This window comes from Phytophthora cinnamomi, assembly GCF_018691715.1.
Source record: "Phytophthora cinnamomi strain GKB4 chromosome Unknown Contig35, whole genome shotgun sequence".
NCBI classification, from domain to species: domain Eukaryota; phylum Oomycota; class Peronosporomycetes; order Peronosporales; family Peronosporaceae; genus Phytophthora; species Phytophthora cinnamomi.
In genome coordinates this window covers 649,267-662,597 of record NW_027150968.1, presented here as the reverse complement: position 1 = coordinate 662,597, position 13,331 = coordinate 649,267, and the positions used below count along the sequence as shown (strand labels likewise).

Here is a 13,331-nt window from a genome sequence, read left to right as displayed (position 1 = left end):
CGGTGTCGTAGAAGCGTCTTCGCTCGTCGTCAAACCGTCGCAGTCCGTCCGCCTGTCGTCCGGGCAAGATATCTCACCGCCCCGCCGAAGACTCAGCTTCTGTTACTCGTGGGTCCCGTGCGTCTTCATTTCGTCGAGGTGGTAGCTGTGGGTCTTCGGTGGCAGCTCCTGGTGATTCCCGGACTTCTGCCCAAGATGCTGAGCACTTGGAAGCGGAGGTGGAGGTTGTCGAGTCTTCCGGAAGTGTTCCTGCGGATGCAGGATCACCGTCCAAGTCGACGGTGCAGGCTTCAAGTGTTCCTGGAGCTCCATCGTCTAAGGGCAAGTCGAAGCGGAAGCCCAAGGGGCGATGAGCCCGTTCTCAGCCTTCTGCCGCTCCGCCATCTCGCGCCGTTTTCAACGGAAGCGCTGCCAAGTCTTCGCCGGACAGTTCACCTGTCGTTCCTTCGCGCAAGCCTTCTCGTGTGATGGAGTCATCGGATGAAGATGCTGTCTCGTCAAGCACTCTTCCTCCTCCGTCCGGGCAAGTTCAAGTCGACTCTGGCGCTTCTCTCGAGTGGTTTCCAGACACCGGTTCGGAAGCAGAGAACTCGGTTGTTGGATCAGTTATTGAGTTGCCGGAGGTCGTTCTCGAATCCTCTTCTCTCTTGGAGCTTCTAGGTTCCGAGTCGTCGGGAGCTGTCCAGGGTGTTGATGCAGAGGCTAAGGGAGACGCCTCCTGCTCCACCGAAAACTCAAATGAGTCACCGCCGTCAACGTCGTCGTCCTTCGGTTCCACGTCAGCCTGCGTCGTCTGGAAGCAGCCGGGTCGTCGCCACTCTGTCGTCCACCCCTGGGTCAGGTCCGAGATTTCTGCGTCCGCTTACGGTGCCTTCGCCGGTGCGTGGTCAACAGCCCCTCGTCCTATTTTCCAAGCAAGTGGCTAAGTGGGCTGTGCCTTACATCGAGCCGCCGTTTACGCGTCCTGGGGCTCTCAAGTGCTGGTCCCAGATGCTGAATTCTCGTCTGCCTGCTCCGCTGCCTCGGGATCTCCGAATTCTTTCCAGTCCTGAAGGTTTCGCGGCGTTCGCGGATTACAAGAATCCAGATCATCCATGGCAGAAGCTGCGCCGACAACCCCCATCTCGAGCGTGCCTCTTTGACACTTCAGAGTTTGATCCCGACTCCAAGGTGTCCCAGCGGGCGTCACCGGTGACTCGGGTGATGGGATATTGGAGCAACTTCCGTGGGAGTGGCGACTCTGACAACGCCGACCTTGGGTTCTCGCTTTGGGAGCGCGATCACTGGATCCTCCCGAAGGCCGTGGAGACAACGTTCGCCGCAATTGCCGTTAACTTGAATATGATGGACTGCTGCGCGGAAGACTCGGACGAGGAAGCACTTGGATGCCTTGAAGGCTGCCTGGACGAGGTACGTGGTCTAGTGCAACAAGCACAGCAACCGTATCCGCGCCAAGGTGGTCCCAGACATTTGGAAGTGGTGCAGCAGCCACGATCTTGGTTTCTCGGAAGTGAAGCCTGAGTTCATGCTCGAGCCGACCATGCCCGGATATTCTCTGGAATACTTGCCTTGGGAGCCCAAGACCGTCGACTGGTTGAGCGAGATCGCGGCTCTGGACGCTGCTGAGCCTTGACGGAACGGCTGGATCGATGTGCCGGAACAGCACCCCTACAACACCACGTTCATCCTGTGCAACCCGTCGGTTCCGCTCTTTGTCCCGGCCGGTTCTTCGCGCTCCGATGTTGGTCGTCGAGTCGTTTCAAGTTCGTCGCTGCAGCCGGGTGAATTGGGCCCAGTATGGGTGGCCGTGTTTGGTGATGCTCGCGTTCTTGCTGCGTCCGAGTTTTCGCCGAATGCTGCGTCTTCCCCGGGAGGACAAGCTCCGGATGCTGCTGGTGGCCCCGACGACTCGGGTTTGCTTGGTGTCTTGGCCCGGGCAGCTGTTGCCTCCGATCCTGAGTGAGTTGAAGTTGAGTTCAAGCGAGTCGTCGGCAGCGTTTTCTATCCATCTGGCTTTCATTTCCAGTCTTGCTTCTGAGTCGTCGTTGATTTCGCTGTCCGTCTTGGTAGCGGTTTAATTTTTAATGCAAAAGATAATGCCGCAGTAGCCGTTTTCGTCTGTGGTCTTGGGCTGCGTTGCCCCAAGTACAGGTCATCATGGTCATGACTCATTGCCACCTAGTCTTCGTCAGCGACTTGAACCATTTGCAGGCGTTGTTCACTCCTTATTCGCCGCAGGTAATCATAGCGGAGCCCGCCGCAAGAAAGGTTAATGGCTGGCTCCCACGTTGGTTCATCGTAGCCGACCCGTTTGACTCTAAACTCGCGTACTGCTCTTTCCGTTCCCGTGGACAACGGCACACGGTCGTCGAGGATGGCTTCCACTTCATATTCTCCTGCCGCGTGGTCCGGCTCCCAGCTGTCCTCAGGGAGCAGCTCTTCATCAAAGTCTAGCCGCGTGTCGTCAACAACGCCGGGCGCGAGACGAGTCTTCGGTCGATCTCCAAACTCGTCAACCAGCTTCAGTAGGGAGATATGGACGACTGGATAAAATCGGTATCCACTACGGTCTGGTAACTCGAGTTCGAAGGCATAGTCTTCGACCCTATTTTTGATCCGGAAGGGTCCATGCCACCGGTGTGCCAGTTTCTTGGTAAGGCCGGGCTTGACTCTCTCCATGTACAACCATATCCTGCTGGCGACATCAAACGGGACCGGCAGCTTTGATTTCCGACCTGCAATCTGCTCAATTCCGCCAGTCTTCGGTGGATACACCCAGTCCCGAGAGACATGTGCCCCCTGTCCCGCAAACGGTTGGTTTGGGGCACTCGCCGATGACTCGCGAGTCGTCGGTTGTAACGGGGTTACACGCACAAGTGGCTACAAGCCACTTGTGAATTTAACAGATAGGTTATCTGTTAAACGTTTTAGATGCTTCCTCACATTGGTGTAAGACACACCAATGTATACATTGAAGTGGGCCACCACAGTGAGTGGTCCACACATACCCAAAGATCCTATTGGTAGAAAGCAGCATCTTTCTACCAATCAGAGACATGCATATTAGCGGGGCCCTGACAGCCAGCCGCTGCCAACCCTTTCATAGATGATAAACAGTTTTAGCAGATTTTAGAGGAATATCAATTTACAAACAATACAGTTCTCATTTTACTTAATCTAAGTCACTTGGAATCCTGTCTTACTTAACTTATATTTGTGTATTCAAATATAATTAACCTAGGTAATTACTAAGTACTTACGCTTCCTCATACACGTTGCGCAACGTGTAAGCTAAAGTAGTGAGTCAAGTTAGACCCACTACACCTGGTAGCACTTTGTAGTCCGTCCAACGACCGACTGCTTGACGTTCGTACGCGGTGTACGAACGCGGAGCCGAGAACCACATGAGCACGGAGGTGCCCATGGAGAGCTCCAACACGCCTGCAACGCATGTTGCACGCGCTGACTGCCCCCACCTGTCTGACCCAGAGTGGGAGGCCCTCCAACGACTGTCAACAGTCATTGGAGAAGTGGCGATAGCTACGATGCTGCGTACGCTATCGCCGACAGAGCAACACGGTGTTGCTCTGGGGTTCATCATGAAGGAGCAGCGTGACGCTGCTTCCTCAGTGACGGCGTCGTCAGGGACGACACCGCGAGCTCAACCATTAAAGTTGAGCGTAAGCAATTACGTGGGAAGAGAGGGCGAGCCTCTCCTCCGATGGCTTGTCGAGCTCGACACAGCCATAGCGGCTCGACGCATCGTCGACCCGCTGTCGAAGGTCGCGTTCGCCATGTCCTGCCTTGGCGGACGCGCAAGGAGTTGGGCGTATGGACGCCGACTCTCCGATCCTACGTGCTTCAGCACGTACGCAGTGTTCAAAGAAGAGCTCAAACAAGCGTTTGAGCCCCCGCAAAACGAGTTCCGGTCGAGGGCGGAGTTCCTCGACCTTCAGCAGGGTAAGCATGACGTCCATGCTTACGCGCAGCGCGCACGATATTTGGTATCAAATATCGTGACTAACCCGATTGACGAGGCGACCAAGGTCGTCACGTTCATGAAGGGGCTGAGAGATGGGCCTGTGAAGACCTATCTCTTCCGAGAGTACCCGAGTACTCTCGAAGCTGCAATCACTCTTGCCATGCAAGAAGAGTTTAGCCTGCGGCAGGCTAAACTCCATGTAAACGTACCGAGGCCGCAACCGCGCCCGGTAGCGAGGACGGGAGGTCCGGAGCCAATGGACCTCTCGAGCGCAACAACTGCTGGTTACCAGCAGCAGGGAGGTAACGTGCGATGCTTCCGCTGCGGAAGGATCGGTCACTTTGCACGGGAGTGTACAGCTCCCATGCCCCCTGGAGGTGGCCGTCGTGGCGATGCTAGGCATCGCCGCGGACCAACAAAAAACGCGAACATCCAGTAGGCGCGGGGCGCCCCACTGGTAATGCAGTCGCGCGTGCCGACATCGGGCACGCGACACTGAGGACTGCAGCCCCCAGTGAGACCAGCTCTCACTGTAAGAAACAAGATGACAGGCCGAACCTAGTCATCTTGAAGGTTTACTCGAAGAGAGCGAGTGACTCTCTTCGAGCTTTGGTAGACTCAGGCGCGTCGAACAACTTTGTTCGACTACGAAGCCTGTCGAGACTTGACTTCGAGGAGGTAGATACACCTCGAAGTCTTCTGGAGGTACGACTGGCAACAGGTGCCATCGTGAAGACCGAGAAGCGCGTCGTGAACGTGCGATTTTCGTACAAACAACGAGTGTTTGTCGAACACTTTATCGTCCTGGACCTGGACGATAAGTTCGACGTTGTTATGGGTATGCCGTGGCTTGCACGGCATGACCCGGTAATTGACTGGAAGAAGTGCACGCTCGTGCGCTTCGGTCGCGACTGCTGAACAGAGAGCGATGGCCCTGTTACCGCAGCGCACGCACCAGCAGGTGCGGGCGGCTCACCAGTCGAGACAGCGCTTTATGCTGCTGTCCTGGAGTGCCCAAGAAGTGCGCGAGGGCGCGCACAAGTGAGACCCACGTCGGCAATGCTGCCGACGTCGGAAGAAAAAGATGTGTTGGTTCCGGGAACCAACACCCACGTTCAAGCGTGTAAGGGACAGTCCCTGACCCGAAGCGGTCAGGTCGACAACGACGCGTCGGCTCCGGGAGCCGACGCACCCTCGGTCATGAGGGGCTCCGCCAATGAATGGCGTCGAGGTGATGAAGGCGTGTCAACTCCGGGAGTTGACGCTGCAAACAGTGCGGACGGTTGCAAACGTACCGCACTGACGCAATTTGCATGCTGTCGTGCAGCAGGGCTGCACGACGAAGCGCCATGCGATCAAGCCGGGCTTGATATCGCGCGCCCGCAGACAGGGTCTGCCGGCGAAGGAACGCATTACCGTGCAGCCGGGCTGCACGAAGGAAAATGCGGTCAAGCCGGGCTTGATACCGCGCGCCCGCGGACAGGGTCCGCCGGCGAACGACTGTCCACGGCCGGGCCTGGACAAGAAGAACAACTGTGCGGAGCCGGGCTCCGCACAACAAGAAGACGGCGCAAGCGGAAAACGCTGCGCAAGTCTCGGTCCGGGACCGAGACGCAACAAGAGCAGTCTGCTGGGCAGACTGCGGCGGTGACGCCGAATGTCAAGACGCTAAGCGTCTTGACGCGCACCGATACTGGATTCCAGTATCGTGACATGGAACTGGCTAGTCCTCCGACGACGGCGTCGGAGTTGACTTCGCTTCCAGCCATGAGCTGGAATCGCTTCACGCGCGACTTGCACGATGGACGCATCGAGCAAGTCTGCGTTCTTTCGGACAGCAAAAGAACGGCGAGCGAGAGCGAAGAGCTGAGGCAGCTCCTCATGGGGAGTACCACTGAGAGTGAAGACACTCTCAGTGCGAAGACGAAGCGAGAGCGCTTCGAGGAACAAGGTTGGGACTCGCTGAAGTCGAGTCCCTATTACGAATTGTTGAGGGAGTACAAAGACGTACTCCCGGAAGAGATTCCTGCGGAGCTTCCGCAGGATAAGGGCATTCAGCACGAGATTGATCTCGTGCCGGGCACGAAGTACTGTGTCACGCGGCAGTGGCCACTGCCGCGAGAGCAAGTGAAAGCGATCGACGACTTCTTTGAAAGTCGTCGTAAAGCAGGACAAGTGCGGGAATCAAAGTCCCCGCACAGTGCTCCGACGTTCTGTGTCAAGAAGCCACAGGGCGGATGGCGCATCGTTCATGCCTACAACAAGCTGAACGATGCGACGGTACCGGCGCAGACGCCGATACCGCGAAAAGATGTTATCATCGATTCGATGGCCGGGAGCACCGTTTACAGTGCTCTCGACTTGCGAGATGGATTTTATCAAATCCTAATGCGTGAGAGCGATATCCCTCTCACGGCAGTGAGCACGCCAAGCGGCATGCTCTGGGAATGGCTAGTAATGCCACAGGGGCTTAAGAACGCCCCTGCGACTTTCAACAGGTGCGTGACGCACTTGTTGCGCTCGGTGCGCGACTTCGCACCGAGCTACTTCGACGATGTATTCATCCACAGCCGGGCTGTGGACGAAAAGACCGACATTGAGATGCACAGGGTGCATCTCCGGAAGCTACTTGAGCTTATGCGAAAGCATAAGCTCTACGCGAACCTGAAGAAGTGCATCTTCGGGGCGAGCGAGATACCCGTCCTCGGGTGTCTCGTAGGGAAGAATGGTGTTCGCCCTGACCCGGAAAAGGTCAGAGTGATCAATGAATGGCCAACGCCTTCAAGTGTCAAGGAACTGAGGCAGTTCCTTGGCCACGTACTTGTGCAAGTACGTGGAGGACTATGCGGGCAAGATCCGCCCGCTGTCACAGCTCCTTAAGAAAGAAGCTGTGTGGAATTGGACACCCGATTGCCAAAAGGCATTCGATGCAGTCAAGCGGGGCTTGACTGAGGCGCCGATCTTGGCAGTGGCTGACCAAGATCGCCCATTTCACGTAGTGTGTGACGCATCCGATTTCGCGATCGGATGCGCGTTGATGCAGCACGATCACGAGGGCCGTGATCGTGTCGTCTACCAATCGCGTCAGCTGAAGCCAGCTGAGCGCAACTATCCGGTGCATGACAAGGAACTCCTTGCCATGAAGTATGCACTCGCAAAGTTCCGAGTGTACTTGCTTGGGAGTAGACCATTTGTGGTCTACACCGACCATGCTTCACTGCGCACCGCAGTGAAGTCGCCACATTTCACAAAGAATGGCGAGATGGCTCTCATTCTTTGCGGAGTATAACTTCCGGGTCGAATACAAACCCGGAAGATTGAACGTGGTGGCCGACGCGTTATCACGTCGGCCGGACTATGCAGAAGCTGTTGACGTCAATGCCATTGACGCCATACGATCGAGCAAACCCACATCATCTCTGTTGGATGATGTGAAGGCCGCGTACGCGCACGACGCGGACGCGAAGCTCTTGCTGGCCTATGGCACAGCGCCTTCTGACAAGCCCCGTCAGAAGCTGCCCAAGCACCTTCGAGCGCGTGCACACCGCTTTCGTGTGCACGAAGGACTGCTACTTTACAACGCAGTCGACGACAACGCGGATCGCGTTGTCGTGCCAAATGACCATGACCTGCGACTCAGGATCATGTACGAGTATCATGATGCCCCGTCTGCGGGACATCTCGGACGTGAGAAGACATACGTCCTTCTCACGCGCGACTTCTACTGGCACCACCAGTATAAGTGGGTGCGCAAGTACATCCGTGCTTGCGAGGTATGCCAACGCGTAAAGCCTGCGCCATTCGCGCAGGCTCCACTGCAATCACTACTGACTCCGTCGGAGTGTTGGAAGACCATGTCTTTGGACTTCATCTTTGGTCTTCCCCCGGACAGCGGAGGGAACACCGGTGTTGTGGTCTTTGTAGACCGTTTCAGCAAGATGGTACATCTTGCTGCGGTGCCAGCAGAGGTGACCGCGAAGCAGACGGCCCGTTTGCTCGTCGACATGGTGTTCAAACACCATGGCATGCCGTCCGACATCGTGTCGGACAGAGACCCGCGCTTCACAGCGCACCTGTGGCAAGAAGTGTTTACACTTCTTGGGAGCCAGCTTTCCATGTCGACTGCGGATCATCCGCAGACGGACGGTCAAACCGAGCGCGTGAATCGCGTGCTCGTCGATATGTTGAAGAGCTACGCTCACTCGTTCCACTACTGGAGCGAGTGCTTACCGATGGCAGAGTTTGCCATCAATAACTCAGTGCATGCCTCGACAGGGCATACACCGTTCTACGTGAATGCCATGCGGCATCCACGTCTACCGAGTTTACTCGGAGTGATGGCTCCCACTTTAAGTGGGGGAGGATCTACGACTGCAATACAGCAGCCGCAGAAAACCGCTGACACTTGCACAGTGTCAGCTGCAACAATGGACAAACCACATGAGTCTGCGCAGGGCGCAGACTCCCCAACAACATGGCCAACGACCACGGGTCTGCGCAGGGCGCAGACACCGCAAAGAACCACGCAGAGGCCGGGCCTCTAGCGGAGAGCGAGCTGAATGACTTCAGCTCGGATGCAATCAGTTTCATCACCAAAAGACAAGCCGTGATTCGGTTTGTCCAAGACATAATAGCAGCTTCTGTTGATCAACAGAAGCTGAACGCAGACAATGCGGGCAGAGGCAACACAAATGAATTTAAAGTTGGTTCATTAGTTTTGTTAGCTACACAAAACCTGCCTAGACATGCAGTTTCGGATTTCGGAGCAAGCAAGCTTGCTCCGCGCTTCATCGGGCCGTTCACTGTGTTGGCACGGCACGGCAACGCATACACGCTAGACATACCGTCTAGCATGCGCCTCCATCCGACCTTTTACGTCGGACGGCTGAAGCCATACCGGCAGCACGAGCCATCTAGCTCGGCTGACCCGAAGCCTCGGCAGGAGCCGAGGCAGAAGCGGAGGACTTGGCCTCGGCGACGAGCAACCTCTCCTCCAGCGCGCGGACGCGCTGGAGCAACCCTTCATCTGGGTCCCCAGCTCGACCTGGATATTCGAGGCGGTCTGCGAGACCGCCGCGACTTGGGCCTTCTGGTTCGCCAGCTCCTGCTTCAGGGCGGCAAACTCAGCGCTCCTGCAGACGCTCCACGACGGCCACCCGGTCGTGGAGAGGCGCATACTGATCAGCCCGGGGCTGATCATACCCGGGGCGTGTTACCACCCCCGCCACCGCCGATCCGTGACGCCCGCGGCTCAACCCGCTGGATTGTTGAGCGGATTGTTGACCACAGTATCCCGAAAACGAACCCTCAAGGGGCTCGTTTTCGTATTCGTTGGAGAGGATTTCCTCCCCATCGAGATACATAGAGCCGCGGAACGTCTTGCTGGAGGACGTTCCGGAAATGGTGAGGGCGTACGAAGAGCAGTACGCGCTGGCGCAGCGGAAGTAACACGAGCGCTGCGATCATCGCCAGCGCCCGAACCCTCACGTGCTAAGAACTTAGCACGGAGCTCTTTGAGACTCTCGGGCACACGGAACGACGTGTACCCGTTCAGGTTGCGGTCGCTCAAGCGGACCGCGCCTGGAAAGCACTTCGTGCACTGAAAGCCCTCGGGCACAGCGCACGGCACATTTGCCTCCTCAGCAGCAACATGAAGTTGCTCCAGCTTTCCACGCTTCGAGTACGTCTCGAAGCGATCACGCGCTTGCTTAATCCGATCACGGTAAGCACTCGGCCTCTTGTTGAAGTTCTCAACAAAGGCGTTCCAACTTTGACAAAGTGCCTGCCATTCGGGCACTTTGCTGCGAGAAGAGGTCTTCTTGCTTTGAAACCATCGGAGCTCATGAAAGAGTTCGATGTAGTAATCGCGCCTTTGATGCGTTTCCTCATCACAGTGCAGCTCGGCAGCCACAGCATCATCTTTGATGGCGCTGCATACGTACAGCGGTACCTCATTCGGAGGTACCGAGTTCCCATACCGGTCCGTAATCTCGGACGCGGACGGCATCCACGGATCGCGCGCTGCAGACGCAGCGCGCGGAGAGCCTTCAGCTTTGATATCACGCGCTGCAGCAACAGCGCGCGGAGTACTGAGAGCCCCAGCGGAAGCGAGTGGGGTATCGCTCTCAGTACGCGAACGCTTCGAACTCGAAGCGTCCGATTCGTCCCCTTCACGCGGGCGAACATTCTTGGCGTGAGGGTCGAGCGATTCGCTCGACACTGAGTCTTTACGCTTTGAGGGCGAGTCCTCCTCGCCCTCCATGTCTTCATCGTCGTCGTCGAAGTCGACGACGTCACCGTACTTCGCCTTCTGGCGTTCGAAGTAGTCGTCGATGGAGAGATGACTCCCCATCGACTTTACGGACTTCTTCTGAGGCGCTCTCATCGTTGAATGAGCGCGGATTTCTTCTCCAAACGCGGAGAATTGACGAATGGTCAATTCCAAAAGATTGACGTGCGGGGACCCCGCGCGTCTAACCTTAAGGGGGGGGATGGTGTAACGGGGTTACACGTACAAGTGGCTGCAAGCCACTTGTGAATTTAACAGATAGGTTATCTGTTAAACGTTTTGGATACTTCCTCACATTGGTGTAAGACACACCGATGGATACATTGAAGTGGACCACCACAGTGAGTGGTCCACACATACCCAAAAGATCCTATTGGTAGAAAGCAGCATCTTTCTACCAATCAGAGACATGCATATTAGCGGGGCTCTGACAGCCAGCCGCTGCCAACCCTTTCATAGATGATAAACAGTTTTAGCAGCTTTTAGAGGAAGATCAATTTACAAACAATACAGTTCTCATTTTACCTAATCTAAGTCACTTGGAATCCTTTCTTACTTAACTTATATTTGTGTATTCAAATATAAATAACCTAAGTAATTACTAAGTACTTACGCTTCCTCATACACGTTGCGCAACGTGTAAGCTAAAATAGTGAGTCAAGTCAGACCCACTACAGTCAACCAGAAAATGAATAGTGTCTGTGGGGACCTAAGTGGCGGCTATTGAGTGATAAATTGTATGAGAGTGAGTGCTGCACCCAACTCGTGCACATGGGATAGGACCCCAGTTTTCCCTAACCCTTGGAAACGGTATCAGTCCTGCGGGTATACGTCGTATAGCGTATAGCGGTACTCCCCCCACTCCTTTTTAAAGCGGGGGAAATCACCAGCAGGCAGGAAGCCATGGCGCCGCGCGTCAAAGCGGTGGTGCGACCGCCGCGTCACGGGTGGGCGACTGACAGGGAAGTAGTTGTCGTCAGCGACGAGGAGTGGGTTCACTCGTCGGCGGAGTCGTCGGGTACCGGCAGCTCCACGTCCAAGCAGCGTCGTTCGGATGATTTGGACCGTCTCCAGACAATGCAGAGCGACAAACAGCCAGCTGTGATGGCCCCGTCCCCCGAGATGACCGAGTTTGTTTCCTGGGGAGCGTTGGACGTGTATCTGAAAGGATATTCAGCCGAGACGCGCCAGGTAACGTTTGCTGTTCTGAGTAGGACAACTGCAGCGGTTTCGCATAAGCTAACTTGTTATTCATTCAACTGCTTCATGCAGAGCTTCCGTGTTCGCACAAACAACAAGGTCGAGACGCGAAACAAGAAGATTCAAGATTCCGGGTCCACGAAGCCGCTTGTGCCTGAGGAGTGGGTTCACTACTCGAAGACAGTCGTCTGCACCCACGCAGGAAGGTATAAGCCGCGAGGCCAAGGAAAGAGAAAGCGACAACCGTCGCGAGCTCTTGATTGTGGCGTGCAGGTATGTGTGGTGCTCACTTGGGCTCGTTTGGGTTCACACGGGTTCGAATGGTGTACAATTGGGTGCTGGGTGGTCGTTCGTGGGCTCATGTGGGCTTTGTATCGTTTCGTAGATCAATGCATGAAATGTTGGAGGCGTCTTCGTCGCCACCGTCCATGATAAGGTGCGAATACTATTGCAACTGCTGCTTGGTTATCCTTCGTTTAACTTGTTCTTATATTGTAGAATATTGCTACCTGTATCGCGTTACAGACGAAGCACATGCGGGAGCTCTTCGCCCGCTTCCCAGAGGTCGTGATGATTGACACCACGCACGGCACCAACTTGTCGAAGTACAAGGTTTTCTCGATCATGGCTCACGACGTATTCGGCAATGGTCAGTTCGTGCAGGATGCAGTCATTCAGAACGAGCGCAATCCCACGCTTTTGACAGCCCTAGAGCAGTTCAAGCGCTACAATCCGGCGTGGTGTCGCATCAAATGCATTTTGATCGACAAGGATTTCGGCGAGATCTGCGCGCTGAAAAATACTTTCCCGGACGCGACGTTGCTGTTGTGTCAGTTTCACGTGTTGAAATATCTGCGAGAGCAGACAGCTTCCAAGGACTATGGGTTCAACGCATGGCAGAAGCAGCAACTAAACTGATTGATCAACGTGCTGGTGTACGCAAAGACAGAGCGGCAGTACTTGCGACTGCGCGAGTACATGCGCCATATTATCGATGTCGGGCCTGGTAGAGTGTCAGCTGTATCGGCTTGGTCTGGAGGTATTGAGTTGGGCACCAGTCGGGCGGAGTTGGGCATCGTTGGTGACCAGTTGGGCACCCGTCAGACGGAGTTGGGCACCATTGGTGACCGCTACTTGCGCATGTGCATGAATGAAGAAAGAAGTAGCAGTAGCTAAGGGCTGTTAGCACGAAATAAGTAGGAATAGCTGCAGCTAAGTCACTGAAATCGTTGCATTGAACTATGTTTGTAGAGTTATATGTTTGATGTGGGCTTTAGAAATCGAAGGAGAAAACCTGCCCAGCAGAACATTTCTCCTGCCTCGGACTCTGGGTGCCGCCACTTATCAATGCCATGCCGCTCCGGCTCTTTTAATCCTTCCGGATATACGCGTATAGTGTATAACTTTTACGCAGGTTCTCACAAGTTGGGAGTTGGGTGCTGTAGTGGGCACAGAATGGGTGCCAAACGGTCACAACTGGGTTGGGATGGGTGCTGCTTGGGTCTCGTAACTCCATCCTGTCCCGTCCCATGTGCACGGGTTGGGTGCAGCAATGAGTGCCAAATTGTATTTACTAATGTGTATTGAGTGGCTTGATTAACTGAGCTTGGTGCGTTGAATAATGTAACCCTAACGCCTCCATACACTCAGCTTAAGGCCACCTATTAGACGGACAAAATGTAGGAAACGGACAATAAGTAGTACCAGTGTTTGCTGATGTACACCTTTGCTGAATGCGATTTTTTTTAAAGAAATATGACTAATTAGAAATTGAAATTTCATTACTAATCACAAAGCAATACGGTGAAATTCCAGACCAAACCGGAGAGGAGCGCCATAAGTCCCATACTGCATGTCTTC

General features: G+C 55.1%; 1 protein-coding gene across 1 annotated transcript; it reads left to right on the top strand.

Annotated features, from left to right (window-relative positions):
* Nucleotides 1-11,174: 11,174 nt before the first annotated feature.
* On the top strand, nucleotides 11,175-12,389 carry IUM83_17028 (uncharacterized protein; the record flags this gene model as incomplete). The annotated part of the gene is made up of 3 exons (XM_067941953.1): nucleotides 11,175-11,462; nucleotides 11,544-11,744; nucleotides 11,997-12,389. 3 exons carry the CDS (start codon nucleotides 11,175-11,177, stop codon nucleotides 12,387-12,389), a joined length of 882 nt encoding a protein of 293 aa, XP_067792425.1.
* Between the last annotated feature and the right edge of the window lie 942 nt (nucleotides 12,390-13,331).